This window comes from Mobula birostris, chromosome 5, assembly GCF_030028105.1.
Source record: "Mobula birostris isolate sMobBir1 chromosome 5, sMobBir1.hap1, whole genome shotgun sequence".
In the NCBI taxonomy this organism is placed as follows: Eukaryota; Metazoa; Chordata; class Chondrichthyes; order Myliobatiformes; family Myliobatidae; genus Mobula; species Mobula birostris.
This window is the reverse complement of record NC_092374.1, coordinates 187,132,856-187,157,573: the sequence shown is the minus strand read 5'-3', so window position 1 is coordinate 187,157,573 and position 24,718 is coordinate 187,132,856. Positions and strand designations below refer to the sequence as shown.

At 42.2% G+C, this 24,718-nt stretch overlaps 1 protein-coding gene across 2 annotated transcripts in view; it reads left to right on the top strand.

The window, feature by feature from the left end:
- The window catches only part of LOC140198137 (uncharacterized), a 204,226-nt gene that overhangs the window by 16,310 nt on the left and 163,198 nt on the right, over positions 1-24,718 (top strand). Inside the window, exons 1-2 of one of the 2 annotated variants that reach the window (XM_072259096.1) lie at positions 16,466-16,619; positions 21,214-21,519. In XM_072259096.1, coding sequence (XP_072115197.1) covers positions 21,345-21,519 — 175 coding nt within the window. In that variant the 5' untranslated portion in view covers positions 16,466-16,619; positions 21,214-21,344. Of the gene's footprint in view, positions 1-16,465; positions 16,620-21,213; positions 21,520-24,718 lie in introns of those variants that run through there. The other variant, XM_072259095.1, reaches the window with a different exon arrangement.

Sequence of the window (24,718 nt, the reverse complement as noted above, 5' to 3'; positions counted from 1 at the left end):
ATCACCGCTATCCCCAAGCCCACTTCTTTGCCAAGGATTTCACACCCTGTGCTGATAATACCTTCCCTCATCTCCTATCTCTCATCAGTGAGGCCTCAGAGTTCTCCGCTTCTTTCTTGACGGAGAACCAACCAATCCTCCTCCACCACCATCCTCCTTTGTCTGGCAGATCTAGTCTTCACCTTCAAAATTTTACAAAATTGGGCTCCTCCCTCTTTCTCCAAACTCGAGGTGTAGCCATAAGAACTCACATGGGCCCGAGCTCTGCCTGCCTCTTTGTTGGCTATGTCGAACAGTCCATGTTCGGCCTTCCCCAGTTATACTCCCCATCTCTTCCTCTGCTACATTGACAACTGCATTGGTGCTACCTCATGCACCCATGCTGAGCTCAACAATTTTATCAACTTTGCCTCTGACTTCCACCCTTCTCTTAAATTCAGTTGTTCCAACTCTGACATCTCCCTCCCTTTTCTCGATCTCCCTGCCTCCATCTCTGGAGAAAAACTATCAACCAGCATCTTCTATAAACCTCTGATTTCTATGATTATGTCGACTAACCTCTTCCCTATTTCTTATAAAAATGCTTTTCCCTTTTCTCTGTTTCTTCATCTGCACTGCATCTGTTTGTGATGCAGCACAAAGTTTCTAAAGAGCTCAGGAGAGTCAGTTTTCTTTCTGCTGGCTGAAATCAGCTCTGGATCAATAAAAAGCACAGCGGATATTGTAGGAGTGGCCATTGTTGGAGTGGTCGTTGTTGGAGTGGGCCAGCGTTAGTGGTCCAGATTTGGCTCAGTGGTCTTGGGCAAACATATCTGGAGGTTCTAAGTAAGTAAGCAAGAAAGTTTCTGGGAATATTTTTTCAGTTAGTACATAGAGTTGAAGTCAGAAGTTTACATACACCTTAGCCAAATACATTTAAACTCAGTTTTTCACAATTTCTGACATTTAATCCTAGAAAACATTCCCAGTCTTAGGTCAGTTAGGATCACTAATTTATTTTAAGAATGTGAAATGTCAGAATAATAATAGAGAGAATGATTTATTTCAGCTTTTATTTCTTTCATCACTTTCCTAGTGGGTCAGAAGTTTACATACACTTTGTTAGTATTTGGTAGCATTGCCTTTAAATTGTTTAACTTGGGTCAAATATTTTGGGTAGCCTTCCACAAGCTTTTCACAATAAGTTGCTGAAATTTTGTTCCATTCCTCCAGACAGAACTGGTGTAACTGAGTCAGGTTTGTAGGCCTCCTTGCTTGCACACGATTTTTCAGTTCTGCCCACAAATTTTCTTCTGTATTGAGGTCAGGGCTTTGTGATGGCCACTCCAATACCTTGACTTTGTCGTCCTTAAGCAATTTTGCCACAACTTTGGAGGTATGCTTGGGGTCATTGTCCATTTGGAAGACCCATTTGCGACCGAGCTTTAACTTCCTGGCTGATGTCTTGAGATTTTGCTTCAATATATCCACATAATTTTCTTTCCTCGTGATGCCATCTATTTTGTGAAGTGCACCAGTCCCTCCTGCAGCAAAGCACCCCCACAACATGATGCTGCCACCCCCATGCTTCACGGTTGGGATGCTGTTCTTCGGCTTGCAAGCCTCACCCTTTTTCCTCCAGACATAACGATGGTCATTATGGCCAAACAGTTCAAGTTCTGTTTCATCAGACCAGAGGACATTTCTCCAGAAAGTAAGATCTTTGTCCCCATGTGCACTTGCAAACTGTAGTCTGGCTATTTTATGGCGGTTTTGGAGCAGTGGCATCTTCCTTGCTGAGCAGCCTTTCAAGTTACGTCGATATACCATCCTAACCGTGAAGCATGGGGGTGGCAGCATCATGTTGTGGGGGTGCTTTGCTGCAGGAGGGACTGGTGCACTTCACTAAATAGATGGCATCATGAGGAAGGAAAATTATGTGGATATATTGAAGCAACATCTCAAGACATCAGCCAGGAAGTTAAAGCTCGGTCGCAAATGGGTCTTCCAAATGGACAATGACCCCAAGCATACCTCCAAAGTTGTGGCAAAATTGCTTAAGGACAACAAAGTCAATGTATTGGAGTGGCCATCTCAAAGCCCTGACCTCAATCCGGTAGAAAGTTTGTGGGCAGAACTGAAAAAGCGTGTGCGAGCAAGGAGACCTACAAACCTGACTTAGTTACACCAGTTCTGTCTGGAGGAATGGAACAAAATTCCAGCAACTTATTGTGAGAAGCTTGTGGAAGGCTACCCAAAACATTTGACCCAAGTTAAACAATTTAAAGGTAATGCTATCAAATGCTAACAAAGTGTATGTAAACTTCTGACCCACTGGGAAAGTGATGAAAGAAATAAAAGCTGAAATAAATCATTCTCTTTACTATTATTCTGATGTTTCACATTCTTAATATAAAGTAGTGATCCTAACTGACCTAAGACAGGAAATGTTTTCTAGGATTAAATGTCAGGAATTGTGAAAAACTGAGTTTAAATGTATTTGACTAAGGTGTATGTAAACTTCTGTCATCAACTGTAGCTAGTGTGTGTTACTTGTAGAGATGTGGGAACTCTGGGAGACCTGCAGCCTCACTGATAACTACATATGCATGAAGAGCACCAAGTTACATCTCCTCAGAGACTGTGTTAAAGAACTGGAGCTGCAGCTGGATGACCTTCAGCTCATACGGAAAAATGAGGAGGTGACAGATAGGAGATACAGGGAGTCAGTCACCCTGAAGTTGCAGGATGCAGGTACCTGGCTGACTGTCAGGAGAGGAAAAGGGAATAGGCAGTCACTGCACAGTATCCCTGTGGCCGTTCCCCTCAATAATAAGTATAACACTTTGGATACTTCTGAGCAGCGGCTGGGTCTCTGACACTGAGCCTGGCTCTGCAGCTTCGAAGGGAATGAGGAGAAGAGGAGTGCAGTAATGACAGGGGATTCCATGATTAGAGGATCAGAAAGCGGGTTCTGTGGATGTGAAAGAGAAACCCGGATGGTCTGTTGCCTCCCAGATCCCAGGGTTAGAGTTGTCTTGGATCGAGTCCACAGCATTCTAAAGGGGAGGGTGAACAGCTGTAAGATTTGGCACATATTGGTACCAACGACATAGGTAGGAAAAGGGAGAAGCTTCTGAAGAGAGAATCTAGGGAGTTAGGCAGTAAGCTGAAAAGCTGGACCATTGGGGTAGTAATCACTGGATTATTACCTGTACCTCGTGCCAGTGAGGGTAAGAATAGGATGAATGTGTAGCTGAGGAAATGGTGCAGGGGGCAGGGTTTCAGATTTCTGGATCATTGGGATCTCTTCTGGGGAAGGAACCACCTGTACAAAAGGACAGGTTACACCTGAACCTGAGGGGTCAATATTCTTGCAGGCATGTTTTCTAGAGTTGTTGTGGAGGGTTTAAAGTAATTCGGCAGCGGGATGGCAACTGCAGTGATGGGGCTGAGGATGGGCAGTTGGTACACAACTAGTTGCAGTGTGCAGTGAGGCTGTGAGGACAGACAGGCAAACAATAGGGCAAGATTGCAATCAGTGGTATGAGTTAAATTGTAACATTGGGCCAAAAACAAAAAAGGTGATGAAGGTGTTATATTTCAATGTACACAGTAGATGGAATAAGGTAGTTGATCCTGTGGCGCAGTTAGAGATGGCAGGTATGATGTTGTGGGCATTTGAGTTGTGGCTGAAAGAAGATTAGAGTGGGAGCTTAATATCCAAATCCACACATTGTATCGAAAAGATAAGCAGGTAGACAGAGAGGTTGGGGTGGCTCGATTGGTAAAAATTAAGCTAAATCCATGGAAAGAGATCGACATGAGAAGATGTAGAAACCTTGTGGGTAGAGTTAAGAAACTGCAAGGGTAAAAAGATCTTGATGGGAATTATATGCAGGCCTCCAAACAGTAGCCAGAATGTGATCTACAAATTACAAAGGGAAATAGAAAGGGCATGTAAAAAGGGCAATGTTGTGATAATCATGGGAGGATTTAGATATGCAGGTAAGTTGGGAAAATCTGACTGGAAGTTAGGTTTCAGCAAAGTGGCCATTGTGTGAGTGGGCCAGTGTTAGAGTGGGATTTGAGGCTTTGGCTCATCAAGGCTTAGGGGAGGATTAGTCCATAGGTAGATTTTTCTTTGCCATTTATTCTTTCATTCTTTCTTTTAGAACAGTGTGGTTGCCAGACAGGGCAGTGGAAGGCTCTTCTTGCAGGATATGGGAAGGGAGGGAGTTCTTCAGTGTTCCTGATGACAAAACCTACTAGAAGTGTATCCAGCTGCAGCTTCTAATAGACTGTGTGAAGGAGCTGGAGCTGAAACTGGATGAACTCTGGATCATTCAGGAGGCTGAGATCATTTACAGACAGCACACACAGTCAGGTAGTTACACACACTGTGCAGGACACGGGTAAATGGGTGACTGTCAGGTGGAGAAGGTGATAGGCAGCCAGTGCAGAGTACCCCTGTGGCCTTTCTCCTCAACAGCAGGTAGGATGTGTTCGATACTGTTGAGGCGGGGTATCACCTAGCAGAGGAAAGCCAAAGCAGTCAGGTACCTGGTACTGAGTCAGGCTCTGTGCCTCAGAGGGGAAGAGGGAGAAAAGTCAAGCGGCGGCGATAGAGGATTCGAATTGATTAGGGTAACAGAAAGGAGCTTCTGTGGCTGAGAGTGAGATTCCCAGATGATATGTTGCCTCCTGGATGCCAGGATCAGGGACATCTCTGATGATCCACAGTATTGTTAAGTGGGTGGGTGAGCAGCCAGAGGTCGAGGCCTACGTCGGTACCAATGACATGGGGAGGAGGGTGACGAGATCCAGCAAAGTGAGTCCAGGGAATTAGGTGCTCAGTTAAAGGACAGGATCTCCAGGTCTGTGATCTCAGGATTGCTACCCATACCATGTGCTTGTGAGGCCAGAAATAGGAGGATCATACAGTTTAATGTATGGCTGAGGAGATGGTGCAGGATGGAGGGTTACAGATTTTTTGATCATTGCGCTTTCTTTCTGGAAAGTGAGGTTTGTTCAAAAGGTATGGTTTGCACCCAAACTGGGGGACTAATATCCTAGTGGGAAGGGTTACTAGTGGTGGAGTTTAAACTCGAGTTGCAGGGGGATGTGAACCAGAGTGTCCAAACAGATCATGGAGTGGTTGTAGAGAAAAGTGTTGTTACGCCCATGTACAAAGTCAGGTAGTTGAAAGATTGAGCATAGTGGGGCAAATGTCCTGAGCTGTGTATGTTTCAATGTAAGGAGTATTGTGGGAAAGGTGGGTGAGTTTAGGGCATGGATCAGCCTGTGGAAATATGACATTGTAGCCATTACTGAGATTTGTTTTCAGGAGGGAGGACTGGCAGCTCAATGTTCTGGGGTTCAGTTGTTTTAGACATGATGGAGCAGGAGGGGTGACATTACCAGTAAGGGAAAACGTCATGGCCGTGCTCAGTCAGGACAGATGGGAGAGCTCATCTTGTGAGGGTTTTTGGGTAGAACTGACGAATAAGAAACGTATGGCTAAGTTAATGGGATAGTTTCACAGACCATCAGCAGTCCACAGGATTTAGAGGAGCAAATTTGCAGAGAGGTTGCAGACTGTAGCAAAAAGTCAAGGTTGTGATAATAGTCGAATTTATCTTTCCACATATTGACAGGGACACCCATACCATAAAAGAGCTGGATGGGAAAGAGTTTGTCAAATGTGTTCAGTAAAGTTTCCTTAATCAGTGCATAGAAATCTCAACTAGAGAGAATGTGATACTACATCTCCTATTAGGGAATGAGACAGGGCAGGTGACAAAAGTATGTGATCATAATGCCTTTAGTTTTATGGTAATTATGGAAAAGGATAGACATGGTCGGATTAAGATGCTAATTTGCAGACAGGCTGAATTTGATGGTATAAGAAAGGATATGGCAAATGTGGATTGGGACAGATTGTTTTCTGGGAAAGGTATACTTAGGAAGTGGGAGAGCTTCAAAAGCGAACTTCTGAGAATACAGAATTTATATATTCCTGTCAGAATTTAAGACAAGGATAATAGATTTTTGTAATCTTGATTTTTTTGAAAGACATTAATGCTCTGGTTAAGTAAAAGGATATGCATAATAGTATAGGCAGGTAGGAACAAATGAGATACTTGATCAGTATAAGAAATGGAAGAGAACAATGAAGAAGGAAATCAGGTGGGCTAAAAGAAGACATAGCTTTGTGCGTGGTAAGTCAAGTCTAACCATTTTTACTGTATTTTTGAAGGAAATTACCAGTGTAATGCCCTGGTTAAGATTTCCAGTGCTATATTGTAGGTATTTCATTTTAGCAAAAGCATTATGTCCTGCTGGTAGAACGTTTTGGTTTTGGCTCAGACAAGAAGCCCTGCTGTTCTACTTAGGAATGTTGTATCAGCCAGTCAGGATGGTGGGGTCTGGAGAAAGTTTTTGAGAGGGTGCAGTGGATGGAGCTTTGTGATGGACAGTAGTCTGGTTTGGAGTCTGTTTAGCAGGAGCTGCGGAGCGGGACAGAAGGGAAGATACCACAGAATGCCGTGGTAAGGAGAGTCCCCATTGCAAGAAGTGCTTTGTGCAGATGAGTATCTCCAAGGATGAGTGCCAATACTTGTCAGAAAAAGCCGGTTTGTTGAAGATGGCCTTCAAGGGAAGTTCGGACTGTGGTGGGTGCTTTCAGGCAGAGCGTGGGTTCAGCATCACGAGTAACTGTTTACCCAGCTTTGGAAAAGATGAGCTCCAATATTTTGACAGGATTAACTGTAATAGGCCCTTTTAATTTTTTTTTCTTCAATCTTTTCTTTCTTTTGATAACTGTTCGATAAAGCTGAAATTAGTAAATATACTTTCTTTATAATTTTATGTGGTGTACAATCTGTTATTTCTTCCCAATTGATAATTGGGTTTGGGCAGTATTTACAAATCATTCCCTGAAATTGAGGTTTCTTTAATCAGAACATCATGACCTTCCTGTTTGGTTTGAATCCGAAGTCATACCGACCCGAGATGTATATTGTTTATGAAAGGTGCCTTCTCACCGTTGAGTCACGTGGCTGTTGTTGCACCAGGAGCACTGAAGGCAAGGCATGGATGTGGTTTACATAGACTTTAGCAAGGCCTTTGAAATGGTCCCACACGGGAGGCTGCTCAAGAAGGTTCAGTTGCTTGGCATTCAAAATGAGGTAGTAATTTGGATCGGACATTGTCTTCACAGGAGAAGAGAGAAGCCAAAGAGTGGAAGTAGATAGTTACCTCTCTGACTGGAGAGCCATGACTAATGGTGTGCCACAGGGATCACTGCTGGGTCCATTAGTTATTTGTCATCTAGATCAATGAGCAGAATGATAATGTGGTAATCTGGATCAGCAAATTTGTGGATGATACCAAGACTAGGGGTCTGGTAGATAGCGAGGAAGACTTTCAAAGCTTGCAGCAGGATCTGGAGCAGCTGGAAAAATGGGCTCAAAAATGGGAGATGGAATTTATTGTAGACAAGAGTGAGGTGTTGCACTTGGCAAGATGAGGGGTAAGGCACAGAGGAGTGTTTGTAGAACAGAGAGATCTGGGAATACAGATGCATAAATCTATGAATGTGGCATGACATGTAGATATGGTTGTAAAGAAGGCTTTTGGCACATTTTTGCACAGGAGTTGAGGTGCTATATTGAAATTGCACAACCATTGGTGGGGATAATTTGGAGTATTTTGTCCAGTTGTGGTCATTCTAGTAAGACTATTAGACCATAAGATGTAGGAGCAGAATTTGACCCATCAAGTCTGCTCTTCCATTTCATCATGGTTGATCCAATTTTCCTCTCAACCCCAATCTCTGCCTTCTCCCCATATCCCTACATGCCCTGACCAATCAAGAATCTATCAACCTCTTAAGTATACTGTACATAAATACTTGGCCTTCAGATCTTCATAGAAAACTTACAGCACCATACAGGCTCTTCGGCCCACAATGCTATGCCTAACATGTCCTCACTTTAGAAATTACCCAGAATAACCCATAGCCCTCTATTTTTCTAAGCCCCATGCACCTACACAGGAATCTCTTAAAAGACCCTATCATATCCGCCTCCACCACCATCGCCGGCAGCCCATTCCATGCACTCACTATTCTCTGTGTGTAAAAAAGCACAACTTACCCCTGGCATCTCCTCTGTACCTACTTCCAAACACCTTAAATCTGTGCCCTCTCGTGTTAGCCATTTCAGCCCTGGAAAAAGCCTCTGACTATCCACATGATCAATGCCTCTCATCATCTTATACACCTCTATCAGGTCACCTCTCATCCTCTGTCACTCCAAGAAGAAAAGGTCAAGCTCACTCAACCTATTCTCATAAGGCATATTCCACAATCCACGCAACATCCTTGTAAATCTATTCTGTACCCTTTCTATAGTTTCCACATCCTTCCTGTAGTGAGCTGACCAGAACTGAGCACAGTACTCCAAGTGGGGTCTGACCAGGGTCCTATGTAGCTGTAACATTACCTCTCAGCTCTTGAACTCAATCCCACGGATGATGAGGGCCAATGTACCGTATGCCCTCTTAACCACACAGTTAACCTGCGCAGCAGCTTTAAGTGTCCGATGGATTTGGACCCGAATATCCCTCTGATCCTCCACATTGCCAACAGTCTCATCATTAATACTATATTCTGCCATCATATTTGACCTACCAAAATGAACCACTTCACACTTTTCTGGGTTGACTCCATCTGCCATTTCTTAGCCCAGTTTTACATCTTATCGATGTCCCACTATAACCTCTGACAGCCCTCCACACTAACCACAACACCCCGAACCTTTGTGTCATCAGCAAATTTACTCACCAATCCCTCCACTTCCTCATCCAGGTCATTTATAAAAATCACAAAGAGAAGAGGTCCTCTTGGATCCCATGCCTCCTTACTTTCTCAATTAGCCTTGCATGGGGTGACTTATCAAATGCTTTGCTGAAATCCATATACACTACATCTACTGCTCTACCTTCATCAATGTGTTCAGTCACATCTTCAAACAATTCAATCAGGCTCGTAAGGCACGACCTGCCTTGGACAAAGCAATGCTGACTTTTCTTAACATTGTAAGGGGTTTCTTCATTTATGTTACTGCGTAGGCTAATTAAAATGGCTTCTTTGTTATGTTATAATTAAATAGCTTCTCTGTGATGTTAACTGCTGAGACAGTGGTTCTCTTTTTAGCAACTTGTTTGAGTTATGTTACTGATAAGGAGGATCGTATCCATTTGTTAACCAATTGGGATAGGTGTTATTCTTTCTTGTGTGTCTGTAAGCTATTGTGATGCACAGGTTTTTGGGGAGAAAGTGCGATGGGGAGAGAGAGTGAACGCGATGCTATGAGCTGGCGACGGGTCAGAGTCCGAGCCGGAGTCTGAGGTCCAGGGTCTTCGGCGAGGAGAAGAGATGGAGACAGACTCGTGTGGAGCGTCTGGTCGACCACTGTGGTTGGTCCCAGGCGGCAGGTCGAGGTGGTCAGAGGGGATCGAATAGTGAAGAGAGGATCGTTACTAGAGCTCCAACTGTTTGTGCACAAAGAGTTTGAACTTTGATAAGTTGAGCGCCTTTTACTTTCCTTTTATGTTTTATCTCTATTAATTACATAGTTCCAGTAATATCTATAAATTGTAATTCGTTTAATCGTATATGGTGTATTGTCTGTTATTTGGTGGGGCGGGGTACATCACACAGCGTCCACATAAACTAAATGAACCAGTTTGGTGGGGCCGAAGGCTGTTTTCCCTAGACGACAGTGAGTTGAGCGAACCTGAGGCTTACCGGGGGGCTACATTTGGGGGCTTGTCCGGGATTGGATTCAGTGGTGTTCTGTGTGATTGCCCTGTTTAAATCGGCGCTGTTGTGTCTCTGTGGGATTGCGGCTAGTAATGTGAGTCTCTGGAGGTTATTTGCTGGTTATTGCAGCATGTGTGTTGGGTGAGGTCTTTGCTCGAGTTCAGACTAGCGCTGACGAGTTGGTGGTGGGACTAGGAGTTGTCCATACTGTTAGGAGAAAGAGGAAAGAGTGGTCTGATTCGGAGCTAGTGTCTGCGAATAAATGTTCCAGCTATGGCAGGCTCCACCTGGCTTTTGGGATATTGTCCACCCCTAAAGGGGCGGAGGTGTACGAGACGTGGGCGGAGCGGATCTCTCAGTTGTTAGATGAGTGGCAGTGCTCGGTTGAGGGAGAGCGACAGGGATTGGTTGAAAGTTTGAGTAGGCGGGCTGATGACGGTGTTAGAACTGTGAGGTTCAATTACCTCGTAGTGACAGCCGCCAGTTATCTGAAAGAGGGGAAAAAGTTTTCAGTGTATCTTCTCTGGCTAGGAGGGCAGCTAGATTGCTTGCATTGCCAGTGGGATCATTTCAGGGGATCAGCCCCTCCCTCAGTTGTTCGGCTGATCAGAGAGGTGTCAGGAAACTTAGTGGAGGCCCAGTAGGGGAACGGCTTGGGGTTTCTGGGGAAGCACGTTCCCAGCACCGTACCAAGGAACTTCCAAAAGGAAAAGACCCTATTCCTGAAGGCTTAGACGGTTCACGCCCCAGGGTGTTGTTAAGAATAGAGGGAGGTGATGCTAAAGCCATCCTTGATACTGGGGTGCAGGTCAAGTTGTTGTACAGTTCGTTTTACAACCGGTGTCTGAAACGTTTACCCTTGACAACATTAAGGGCACTGGAGATTTGCGGTACCAGTGCCAGTGATTATCCAGAAGACGATGATTGGTTAGTGAACCTGGAGTTCATGGGGGCATTGTCTGGGCACCCAGCGTTTCGAGCTGCGTCTGAGGACATGTGTAGCAGCCTTGGGTGGGTACCGAATTTAACCGAGAGCCGATTGTGGTACGACCTGGGGGATGTGTCTGAGTGTGAGACCCTCTTAGTAGACGTTCCGAAATACCATGAGGGAGGGGAGTTGTCCACTGAAGACACCTCGGTGAGAGAGAGGTCGCGGCGGCTGGACCCTGTAGCCGTGGAAGACGTAGGCAGCGTGTGTGTGGATTATAGGACTCTGAACAGGCACAGTCATTGACCAGAATATGGGCCTGAGGGCCGAAGACTCTATGGTCTGTTTTTTTTATTTTTATTTTTTTAATATAATTTTAATTGAGTTTTCAAAGTGATTACATAGAAAGATAATGTCTACCCTCCCCCCCTTAACCCTCCCCCCCCCCCCGATATATACCCCTACCTGAAAAAAAAGAAAAAAAAAGAACTGCCTGGATATTGGAAGGTTTCCACATGCTCCATTTATTTATTACTTTCCCCAAGGGACCAAGATCTTTATCATTGGAGCAACTAAATATGCCATCCTATCTTTTGTGAATAAGGGCACCAAATATTCAAAAATGTTTCATATTTATCTCTTAAATTGTAAGTATTTTTTTCGAGTGAAATCAGCTGGACATTTCATTGTTCCAACGATTCATACTTAAATACGAATCCGATTTCCAAGTAACTGCTATAGCCTTCTTGGCTACTGCCAATGCAATTTTTATGAATTCTTTCTGATATTTATTCAATTTAAGTTTTGGTTTTATCCCTTCAATGTCACCTAATAGAAATAATACAGGGTTATGTGGAAGTTGAGTTCCAGTAATTTGTTCCAATAAGACTCTTAAATTTATCCAAAAAGGTTGAATTTTAGAACAAGACCAAGTAGAATATAAGAAAGTACCAACTTCTTGATTACACCAAAAGCATTGATCAGATAAATTTGAATTTAATCTATTTTTTGCGGTGTAATATATAATTGGTGTAAAAAATTATATTGTACTAATCTAAGTCGAATGTTTATTGTATTTGTCATACTGTCAAGACACAGTCTTGACCAATTTGTTTTATCGATATTAATATTCAGATCCGTTTCCCATTTTCGTTTTGACTTGTGGATTCCTTGTTTAATTGTCTGTTTTTGAATCAAATTATACATACAAGAAATAAATTTTTTAATTTTTCCTTTTTGAATTAAAATTTCAATTTCATTGGGTTTTGGCAAAAACATTGTTTGACCCAGTTTGCCTTTTAAGTAAGCCCTTAATTGAAGGAAACAGAAGAAAGTGTTATTTGATATTTTATATTTATTCTTTACTTGTTCAAATGACATCAATCTACCTCATTCATAACAGTCTCATATAGATCTAATCCCTTTTTGGTACCAATTATATAAAAGTTGATTATCCATTGTAAAAGGAATAAGTCTGTTTTGGAACAAAGGTCTCCTTGCTAATAAAGATTTCTTTATTTCATTATCAACATTTATCTTATTCCATAGATCAATCAAATGTTTTAATATAGGAGATTCTTTTCCTGTATCCATTTAGATTCCCATTTATATATAAAATCTTCAGGTCTATTTTCTCCTATCTTATCTAATTCTATTCTAATCCAAGCCGGTTTTCGTTCATCAAAGAAAGATGCAATAAATCTAAGTTGATTTGCTTTATAATAATTCTTAAAGTTTGGAAGTTGTAACCCTCCTAACTCAAATTTCCATGTCAATTTTTCCAATGATATTCTTGACGTCTTACCTTTCCAAAGAAATTTTCTCACATATTTCTTTAACTCTTGAAAACATTTCTGTGGCAATTGTATTGGTAATGTTTGAAACAAATACTGTAATCTAGGAAATATATTCATTTTTACAACATTGACTCTACCCACTAATGTTATTGGTAGTATCATCCATTTGTCAAGATCTTCTTGAGATTTTTTCGATAGTGGTAAATAATTAAATTTATATAAATTCTTTACATCATTATCAAGTCTTATACCTAAATACTTTATACCATTTACTGGCCATCTAAATTGGGTTGCTGATCGACATTGGCTATAGTTTCCTTTAGTAAGAGGTAAAATTTCACTTTTATCCCAATTTATTTTATACCCTGATACTTTCCCATATTCATCCAATCTAGAAGATAATTTATGTAATGAATGCTGTGGGTTTGTTAAGTAAATCAAAACATCATCAGCAAATAGATTAATTTTATATTCCTCCTGATTAACTCTAAAACCCTTAATATCTGGATCAATTCTAATTAGTTCTGCTAATGGCTCTATCACCAATACAAATAAAGCAGGTGATAATGGACAACCTTGTCTAGTTGACCTTTTTAACTGGAATGGTGTTGAAATTTGACTACTTGTCACTACTTTAGCATTAGGGTTAGTATTTAAAGTTTTAATCCAGTTTATAAAAGGTGTTCCTAACCAATATTTTTCTAATACTTTAAATGAAAAATCCCATTCCAATCTATCAAATGCTTTTTCTGCATCCAAGGCTACTACTATACTCATCTCCTCCCTTTTTTGTGCCAAATGAATTATACTGAGTAGCCGAGTTACATTATCTGCCAATTGTCTGGTTTTAATAAATCCTGTTTGATCCATATGTATTAATTTTGGTAAATATTTAGATAATTTATTCGATAAAATTCTTGCTATTATTTTATAATCCGTGTTCAACAGAGAAATAGGCCTATATGATGCTGTTTTTAAAGGATCTCTATCTTTTTTTGGCAATACTATTACAATAGCTGTTGAAAAAGATTCTGGGAGTTTATGTATTTTTTCTGCTTGACGTATTAACTCCATAAAGGGAGGAAATAATAAATCTTTAAACTTTTTATAAAATTCAGGTGGAAAACCATCCTCTCCTGGAGATTTATCACTTTGGAGTGATCCTAAAGCTTCTTCAACCTCTTTTAATGTAAAAGGCATATCTAATCCCTTCTGTTCTTCTGAATTCAATATTGGAAGAGTTACTTGTGATAAAAACCTTTCTAGCTCATTAACATCATTTTGTGATTCTGATTGATATAACTCAGAATAGAAACTTTTGAAGGTTTCATTAATTTCTAAAGGTGTATAAGTAATTTTATTTGTACTTGTTCTAATTGCATTTATCGTTTTGGAAGCTTGTTCTGTTTTCAACTGCCAAGCAAGAATTTTGTGTGCTCTCTCCCCTAACTCATAATACATTTGCTTAGTTCTTATGATTGCTTTTTCCATTCTATATGTCTGAAGCGTATTATATTGTAACTTCTTATTGACAAGTTGCCTTCATTTTTCTTCTGTCATATGTCTTTGAGATTCTTTTTTTAATTTTGTAGTCTCTTTTTCCAATTGATCCAGTTCTGCCATATATTCTTTCTCAATTTTAGACTTATAACTTATTATCTGACCCCTCAAATATGCTTTCATCGCATCCCACCATATAAATTTATCATCCACTGAATGAGAGTTTGTATCCAAAAAAAATTGGATCTGTTTTTTCATAAAATCACAACGTTAAAATCTTGACGTTTGAATAATGTTGAATTAAATCTCCATCTATAAGTCTCTTCTTCCTTATCAGTCATTATTGTTATCATTAATAAAGGAGAATGATCTGACAATATTCTTGCTTTATATTCCATATTTTTTACTCTGTGTTGAATATTCATTGATAATAGGAAAAAATCTATCCTTGAGTAAGTTTTGTGTCTATTGGAATAGAACGAATAGTCTCTTTCTCTGGGATTAATTCTTCTCCATATATCAATCAAATTTAAATCTTTCATCAATGATAACGTTAGTTTTACTACCTTCGATTTTGTGACAGCCTTAGTTGATCTATCTAAGACTGGGTCCAGGCAAAAATTAAAATCTCCTCCTATTAATATTTTTTCATGTGCATCAGCCAAACTCAAAAAAGCTTCTTGTATGAATTTTGCATCATTTTCATTTGGTGCATAAATATTCCTGAGGGTCCATAATTCAGAAAAAAGTTGACAGTGTATAATCACATAGCTCCCCGCCGAATCGGTTATTACATTTTGTATTCTAATTGATAATGTTTTATTGACCAAAATTGCTACTCCCCTCGCTTTTGAATTAAATGAAGCTGCAACAACACTACCCACTCAATCTCTCTTTAATTTCTGATGTTCTGTTTCTGTTAAATGTGTTTCCTGTAAGAAGGCTAAATCTCCCTTCATCTTCTTAACATGTGTTAAGATTCTTTTTCTTTTCACCGGTCCATTAAGCCCATTAACATTAAAACTCAAAAAAAATCAATAAATTAGTCATTGTTCTTAACAAAGTTACTCCAATCTAAAACATTACTTAACACCTCAACTCTCATAGTTCCTTGGGGAATCTCTTTAAACTTCACCATGTTGCTATGTGTTTCTCTCCCATTCATCCAGGCAAAAAGAAAGAAATAAAAGATAGATATGATACAAAAAGAAAAATAACAAAATACCCCCCTACTAATGTTGTGAATGAAAAAATACACAACACTACCCCCCTCCATTTTGCGGGTCATCGCTATTGCCACGCTTGCACACATGAATACCATAGCGATTGGTCAGTATTTTTTCCAGCTGCCCCGTAACAAAAAAATTGTATATATATAAAAAAAATTAATGTCACTATTCCCAACTAATATTCCTCAAATTTTAACCTTTCTTCCCCTCTATCATATAAATAATAATATGTTTATATATTCTTCTGCCTTCAAAAATCCAGCAAGTCTATTCCTTGACCCAGTCTTCATCTTTAATCCATCTCGCTCCCCTAGGTTTGTTCTTGTATCTTCAAAGAAACTCACACAAACTCCTCCGCTTTCCGGTAACCGTCAAAAAATCTTTTTTCTCCGTTATTCAAAAAAATCTTCAAAGTTGCAGGATAACGCAATATAAATTGATAACCGTGGTCCCATAGGACTTTTTTCACTGGATTAAATTTCTTCCTTCTCTTCAAGAGTTCATAAATTACGTCAGGGTAGAAAAAAATTTTGTTCCCTTCTATCATCAATGGCCCTTTTCTATTCTTGGCAGCTTGGGCAGCCGCCTGTCAAATCCTTTCTTTGTCTTGAAATCTGAAACATTTTATTAAAATTGATCGTGGATATTGGTCATCTTGTGGTTTTGGTCTTAGAGCTCTATGTGCCCGCTCAATTTCAATTAATTGGTCTCCCTCTTTCATTTGCAAAGTTTCCAGGATCCATCTTTGAAAAAATGTTATTGGATTGTCTCCCTGTGTACCTTCTTTAAGACCAACAATCTTGGTATTATTACGTCTACTAAAATTTTCCAGCACGTCCACTTTTCCCAACAGTCGATTTCTTTCTGTTTTCCAGGCAAGCATATCATTTTCTGTTTTTTCCACTCTGTCATTAATATGTTCCATTGTTCTTTCCAACTTTTGAAGTTTCTTATCCATTTTCTCCTGTCTTTTCATAGGTTTATCATAGCACATCTTCATGTCTCTAAGCTCTGTTTTTAATCCTTTTAATTCAGTCAATACTTGCAATAAAGCCTTCCCTATGTCTCCATCGCATCCTATATTTTCAGTCTCTTCTAGTTCTTCCTCCTCCTCTTCATCTGTATTCTCTGCGGAATCCAATTCTGACTCTGAGTCACTTTCCCTTGCAGTGGCTGTCAGTTCTTGTAGTTTGAGTTGTATCGATTTGCGCATGCCTACTTCTTTGCGCATGCGCAATTCCGGCATCTTCTTCCCAGGGACCGCTACCGCCGCCGTTGCTCCCTGTTCTTCTGCGCCAGAGATGAAATGTGTCTCCTCTGAAGGAGATCTAACCTGAGTCCGAGGTTCCATTACTGCAGTAGGCCCTTTTTCCTTCCCATCTTGCGGCAACTTCACAACAACAGGCTTCTTCTGTTGCGGTTTGCAAGGCATATCGTAAAATGGTCTTGAGAAGTTTATAAGTAGTTTTCGGAAAGTATTTGTTAACTTTGCTTTGTTTAAACAGTACTTTGCTGATTTTTTACGGGAGAGCTGGATTTACACATCTCAATCCCACGTCATTACGTGATGTCCCCCAGGCTATGGTCTGTTTGTATGGTGCAATGTGGCTTAATGTGCTGGATCTGAGGAGTGGATATGGCCAGATCCCGATGAGTGAAGCCGATGAGGAGAGGACAACCGTTATAGGTTCCCTAGGATTCTTTCAATCCGAAAAGATGCCCCAGGGCATATCCGGAGCCCCTGCAACCTGCCCACAGGGCCTGAGGAAGACTGGGGGGGATGTGGAGGTGTTCAGAGTTTTGGCGTATGTGGATGACCGCCTGGAGTTTGGATTTGCCTTGGGGGATGATGATGCGAGGCGAGTGGCGAAGCCCGGGCGACAAAGAGTTAAAGAATTAAAACTTTCTTTGGACGAGTGCCAGGTCTGGAGAAAGAGGCAGTTCAGGGAAAAGCGACTGAAGCGAAGTGTGAAATGTGGAGGAGTTTTTGGCCGGAGGAGTTTGGTGCAATCTGAGAAAAATGACCCGACATACCAGTTGAACTTCCTGGTGTTGGTACAGACGGTGGTGGACCTGGGGTTGGAAACCCAGGTCGTCAATCAGAATGAGACACTGGGGAGAGAGGGGATTTGCACCGCTGAACTGAGCGCTTAGAAATGCAGGCTTGGAGACTAAGTGCCGCACTTTTGGAACAAACTTTGAAGACTTAGAGTCCACGCTCGTCAACGTGGAGACGGAGAACTGGAATTTCAAGCAGAAACTGCAGCCACTTACTGATGAATTAATCCAGAAAAGATTGGAAGAATTACAAGTTGGGGAAGATCAAGGGAGTGTTCTGCCTAAGGCCAACAGAAGACTGAGAGCCCGGAGAGGGGAGTTTGACTACACTTCCGAGGAGGTGAAGCAATTGAGGACAGATCTCGGAAAAGGGAAGCGGACGCTTGAAGGGAACCTGAAGATGACCATCGACAGTTTAAATGAAATGGAAAAACTGCAAGTTGACCTGGAAGAAGTCATCGGGAAGAAAAAGCTGGGGATAAGTTCAGTGAACACTAAACTGAAGGCTGAATATCCTTTAACTGCTGCTTTTCAGGTCGGGGTGGAAGAAGCAGGTGGGGTAACTGCGTCCAGATTGAGATGGCCAAGAAGCGTGAGTCAGAACTGCTGAGACTGTGGCAAGAGTTGGAGGGGTCCAAGAAGAAGCTGTCGTCTCGATTACAGGAGGCTGAAGAGGCTGCAGAGCCAGCCCAGGCCAAGTGCTTCAGTTTGGAGAAAATCAAACAGCAGCTACCGATCGGGGAAATGATGAAGAATACAGATTCGAAGGATGATGTGCCGGGCATGTGGTAGATGCTGCCTTTTGCTAACTTCCCGTTGATTGAGGAAGAGACCTTTGGCCCTTCTCCCACTCTGTCAGGTGTAGTGGGAAGGGCTAGCTGTGGGCATCCTGGGCTACAACAGGACCCGGAAGGAAAAGAGGCGGGGCCCCAGACACGGGACGGGGGCTCCAAGTTGCAGTGGAGGCATGAGTGAGGGATTGAGAGGGGAGTTGGCAAGCAGACCCGAGGTATCCCTGTAGTGTTCGAGCCTTAAGTGTTTAGGTGAGGGGGTACGGAGGTCTTGGAGGATTAGGAAACTCCCAGATAGGTTGGCCTATGTAGCACCCATGGGACCAGGCGTGAGGTCCACTGTTTGGGAAGCAATGTCACTGTGTGCACCTGGATTGGATTTTTGTGTCTGCAGGAATGGTTGGCGAGTTATTTAGAAGTCATGAGGTCATGACTTTATTTGGTGGGGGGAGGGTGTACAGGGTTTCTTCTTTTATGCTACTGGCTAGGTGTTGGTACAGCAACTGACCCAGTGGGAAGTGTCCAGGCCGGTGCCGGGCGGGATTTCCCCTCGACATATATGAGCCAATAAAGCAGAGCTTTACATTTGGGAAATTAAAATCTCCCGTCACGACAACCCTGTTAGACCATAAGATATAGGAGCAGGAGGAGGCCATTTGGCCCTTTGAGTCTGCTTCGCCATTCATTCATGAGCTGAACCAATTCTTCCAGTCATCCCTACTTCCCCTCCTTCTCCCCATAGCCCTTGATGCCCTGGCTAATCAAGAACCTATCTATCTATGCCTTAAATGCATCCAATGACTTGGCCTCCACAGCCGCTCGTGGCAACAAATTCTGCAGATTTACCACCCTCTGACTAAAGTAATCTCTCCGCATCTCTGTTCAATCCTGAAGTCGTGTCTTGGACTCCTCTACCATGGGAAATCACTTTGCCACGTCTAATCTGTTCAGGCCTTTTAACATCCGAAACTGTTATTACTGGATCGTTCCAGAATCTATCTCCCTATCAGCTCTTCGATGTCCCTGTTACTATTGGATGGTCGATTAAAAAAAGACCCAGTAGATTATTGACCCATTCCTGTTTATAAATTCCACTCATGACTTGCTCCTTTTCTGCAGCTGTGACACTATCTCTGATCAGCAGTGCAAGGCCCCATCTCTTTTGTCTCCCTCCCTGTCCTTTCTGAAACAACTGAAGCCTGGCAGTCTAAGTAGCCATTCCTGACCCTGAAACATCCCAGTCTCTGCGATGGCCACGACGTTATAGCTCCAAGTACTGATCCACACTGCAAGCTCATCTGCTTTGTTCATGATGCTTCTTGTATTAAAATAGACACATCTCAAACCATCTGAACACATCCTTTCTCTATCACCTGCCTATCCTCTGTCTCACACTGCCTACAAGCTTTCTCTATTTCTGAGCCACCGCCACTTCCTCTGTCTCTTCAGTTCAGTTCCCACTCCCCAGCAATTCCAGTTTAAACTCTCCCCAATAGCCTTCGCAAACCTCGCAGCCAGGATATTAGTCCCCCGGGATTCAAATGCAACCCATCCTTTTCGTACAGGTCACACCTGCCCCAAAAGAGGTCCCAATGATCCAGAAATCGAAATCCCTATGGTCTGCTCCAGTCCCTCAGCCACGCATTTATCTTCCACCTCATTCTATTCCTATACTCAGTGTCACGTGGCACAGGCAGTAATCCCGAGATTACTACCTTTGTGGTCCCACTTCTCAGCTTTTTTCTTAACTCCCTGTAGTCTGTTTCCAGGACCTCCTCCCTTTTCCTACCTATGTCGTTGGTACCAATATGTACCACAACCTCTGGCTGTTCACCTTCCTGCTTCAGGATATCGTGGATAGATAGATAGATAGATATACTTTATTAATCCGGAGGGAAATTTGGTTTTGTTACAGCCGCACCAACCAAGAATAGAGTGTAGATATAGCAATACAAAAACCCCAAGAGTCAAACACCAAAATGCAAAACTATGCCAGATGGAAAATAAGTCCAGGACCAGTCTATTGGCTCAGGGTGTCTGACCCTCCACGGGAGGACCTCCACGGGAGGAGCTGCACGTTCCATGACCACAGGCAGGAACGACCTCCCGTGCCGCCAAGTATCGTATCACGGTGGAATGTGGCCGAAGTCCAACAGTCAAAAATTCAATATCCAGTCTGCAAACACGTTCCTCGATCATAATATACCCCGGATTGCACCATCCTTTGTTGTTGCGATCAGAAACATCCTGGATCCTGGCTCCTGGGAGGCAAACTAACATCTGTGTTTTTTTTTTTCCTACGTCCTGTGGCAAAGAATTCCATGGATTCACCACTCTCTGGGTAAAGAAATTCCTCCTCATCTTCCTTCAATCCATGGTTGAAGAAGTTTGGTATGGATCTCCAAAACCTAAGGACTTTCTGCAGGGGCACAATTGATAGCATCCTGACTGGCTGCATCACTGCCTAGTATGGAAACTGTACTTCCCTCAATCGCCAGAGTGAGTGGTGCGGACAGCCCGGCGCATCTGTAGATGTGGAGGGCACGTAGTTTTGAGGAAATAGGGAGGCTACAGAAGGACTTAGACAGGTTTGGAAAATGGGCAAAGAAATGGCAGATGGAATGTGGTGTCGGGAAGTGTATGGTCATGCACTTCAGTAGATGAAATAAAAAGGTTGATAATTTTCTAAATGGCGAGAAAATGCAAAAATCTGAGGCACCACAGGGATTTGAGAGACCTTGTGCAGGATTCCCTGAAGTTTAATTTGCAGGTTGAGTCTGTAGTGAGGAAGGCAAATGTGATGTTAGCATTCATTTTGAGAGGACTAGAATATAAAAGCAAGGTTGTAATGTTTGCAATCAGAACTGTGGGAATGATTGTACTAAACGCTGAGCTGAGGCCAATAAACAACATCCTGACAGAAATATTAGTATTGTCCAGGTGACCAAGGCTACAGATCAAGTTGCCCTACACAGCTTGGTCCTGAAACTGCAGTAAATGTCCAATAACATCTGTTCATGTAATATGACTCCTCTGCTGTAATTGTCTCACTTTCACCTGCTCTACAGTTTAAATGACTATATTTTCTTTTTATTCTAATCAGCTGAAAGGGAAGAAGTGGTTGGTGTCCTTGGTTCATCAGTTTTACTGGATCCTGAAATCACCGTTGATTCCAGCAAGAATGATATCCTTTGGACTTTCAAAGCCAGCAACAAAAGCCATGATGTTATTTTGATGCACATCCCAGGTCACGCCACATGGGAACCAAGTGAACAGTTCAAGGACCGTTTACAATTCAACGCTTTGAGTGGTGCTCTGACGATAAGCAGATTAAATGCCAGTGACCAAGGAGATTACACCTTCACTGTTGATGAGAAAGAGTTGAAAATAATGGACTTGCTTGTCATTGGTAAGAAGTTTCAGATATTTGTGATTTAGTGTGTGATTTATTAACGGCAGAATCTGCCACAGAAACTATGATTTGTGATTTTTATTTCCATCACAGTCTAAGTAGGATAACCTCTGCTGTGACTCATCAACTGAGTCATCGAGAGACATTGAAGCTGGTGATATAAAAACAGCAGAATTTCTGCAGAGAATCTGATTCTCCTCTCATCACACAGTCTTACATTTTTTTAAACACAAGTGATAAATGAATAAACACAATTTCAATCGCTATAATTACCTACCAACCTCTAACATTTTGAATATTTTTAGAATTATATATTTACAATAGTCATACATCCCACCTAGTAGAATCCTTTTGAAAGCTTCAGAGCACAAACTCCAAACACCCAAAATACATCTCTTTTGTTAAAGTGCTGAAGGATGGCTCTCTGAATACAGAACTGGCCAGTATATTAACTATTGCATTGAACTGCTGCTGCTAAATTAACAAATTTCACGTCACATGCCGGTGATAATAAACCTGATTCAGATTCTGACGAAACAGACCTGTTCTGAATGATGCATTGAGACAGGGATACACTTTGACATTGTGCTAAAGCAGACAATGGCCACTTAACAACGTCCCTGATCACACCCTGAGGATTTAAATGACCACCAATCAACATGAACATTCATGTATTGTCTTCCCCTGGGGCAGAATCAGATTGTCCCAAAAGCTTCAAAACCTGGGCCTCTATACCTCCCTTCTTGACTTCCTCACTGGGAGACCAGTCAGAGTGGATCAGAAATAACTTCTTCATCCTGCTGACAATCAACACTGGAACACGTCTGGGATGAATGCTTAGCCCACTGTTGGTGACAAGGAGGCGTACAAGAGTGAGGTAGATCAGCTGGTTGAGTGGGTGACAACAACAACCTTACACTCAACGTAAGTAAGGCCAAGGAATTGATTGTGGACTTCAGGAAGGCAAAGTCGAGGGAACACTCCCCAGTCCTCATCAATGGATCAACCGTGGAGAGGGTGATCAGTTTCAAGTTCCTGTGTGTCAACACCACTGAAGATCTGTCCTGGGCCGTACATAGTGATGCAATTACAAAGGAGGCACAATAGAGGTTATATTTCGTTATGAGTTTGTGGAGTCTTGGTATGTCATCAAAGGCTCGTGCAAATTGCTACAAATGTATGTGGAGAGGATTCGATCTGGTTACATCACCGTCTGGTATAGAGGGGCCACTGTTCAGGACTGAAAAAGCAGCAGAAGGTTGAAAACTCATAATGGGCACTAACCTCCCCGATCGAGGACACCTTCAAAAGGCGATGCCTCAAAAAGACGGTACCAATAATTAAGAAGCTCTCTTAACCCAGGACATGGCCTATTCTCATTGTTACCACCGAGGATGAGATACAGGGGGCTGAAGACACACAGTCATATTTTTTTTTAAAACAGAGAGTAGTGAATCATTATGAGTTTGTGGAGTCTTGGTATGTCATCAAAGACTCACGCAAATTTCTACAAATGTACGTGGAGAGCATTCAAACTGGTTGCATCACTGTCTGGTATGGAGGGGCCACTGCTCAGGATCAGAAAAAGCAGCAGAAAGTTGGAAACTCAGCCAGCTCCATCATGGGCACTAACCTAGTATCAAGGATCCTTCTAAAGGTGATGCTTCAAAAAAATGGTATCCATCATTAAGGAGCCCCATCACCCAGGACATGCCCTCTTCTCAATGTTACCATCAAGGAGGAGGTACAGGAGCCTGAAGATACACACTCAGCATTTCAGGAACTGTTTCTTCCCCTCTGCCATTAGCTTTCTCAATGGACAATGAATTCATGAACACTCCATTACCTTTTTTTTGCTCTCTTTTTGCACTATTTATTTAATTTATTTTTTAATATACACTTTAATTTATTGCTTTTTATTATTATGTATTATAATGTACTCCTGTAAAAGCACAAATTTCATGACCTATGTCAGTGATATTAAACATGATTCTGATTTGATTCAATGATTATTTTCAGTCGCCTTAACCTGTCAGTTGAAGGTGGAGGGGCAGGTAGTGTTGAGGAAGCAGTGAGGCTGCGGGAGGACTTTGACAGATTTGGAGAGGTGTCAGATGGAATACAGTGTCAGGAATTGTACGGTCATGCACTTTGGTAGGAGAATTAAAAACATAGATTATGTTCTAAACGGGGGGAAAAAATCAAAAATCTGAAGTGCAAAGGGATTCGGGAGTCCTCGAGGACTCCTGAAAGTTTAATTTATAGGTTGAATTGGTGGAGGGGATGTTTGCATTCATTTGAAGAGGACTAGAATATAAAAGTAAGGATGTAATGCTGGTGCTGTATAAATTACTGCTGAGGCCTCACTCTGAGTATTGTGATTACCTTTGGGCCCCACACTTAAGAAAGGATGTGCTGACGTTGGAGAGGGATCAGAGGAGTTTCACAAGAATGATTGCTGGAATGAAAGAGTTATCATATGAGTAGTGATTGAAGTTTCTGGGCCTATACTCAGAGGAATTTAGAAGAATGGCGGGGCAGGGGGGGATCTCATTGAAACCTATTGAAAGTTGAAAGGCCAAGATGGAGTGAATGTGAAGAGGATGTTTGCTTTCGTGGGCGAATCGAGGACCAGAGGATACAGCCTCAAAAGAGAGGGATGTCCTTGACGGCTCAGGCTGAGTGACCTGGACAAGAAATGTAACTCAAGAAATAATCATAGACACAAAATTGGCATCTTTGAATGTGATCAGCATGAAGAGAACAGTGTGATGTGTCAATGCCTTACAGTAACTGGCCAATGTGAGTTTTTTACAGGAAGGTGGGCAAACACACTCTGCATCTACCAGAGTTGGTTGTGATGGTGGCCCCATGGTCTGTCTGTGTGTTTGGGGGCAACGATTGACATCCTTTTGGCTGGGAATTCTGTTACAGGGTGACACCTTCTCAATTACACCCAAGTCAGAGAGGTGGTTGGGGGGGGTGGCTCCTTGTGGCATACATAATGTACTGAAACACTCTGCTCTGGTTAATTAACACGTACACCTCACCCGTGCGGAGCGAGAGACTGGCCATCCTCGAGCCGCTCCCACCGCTGCCGGTGACGTCACAGCTGGTCATTCTGGTTGGTGACTTCAACTGCATCATCGATGCAGCTGGTAGTGCCGACAGCAGGCTGGACAGCACCTCCAGATCC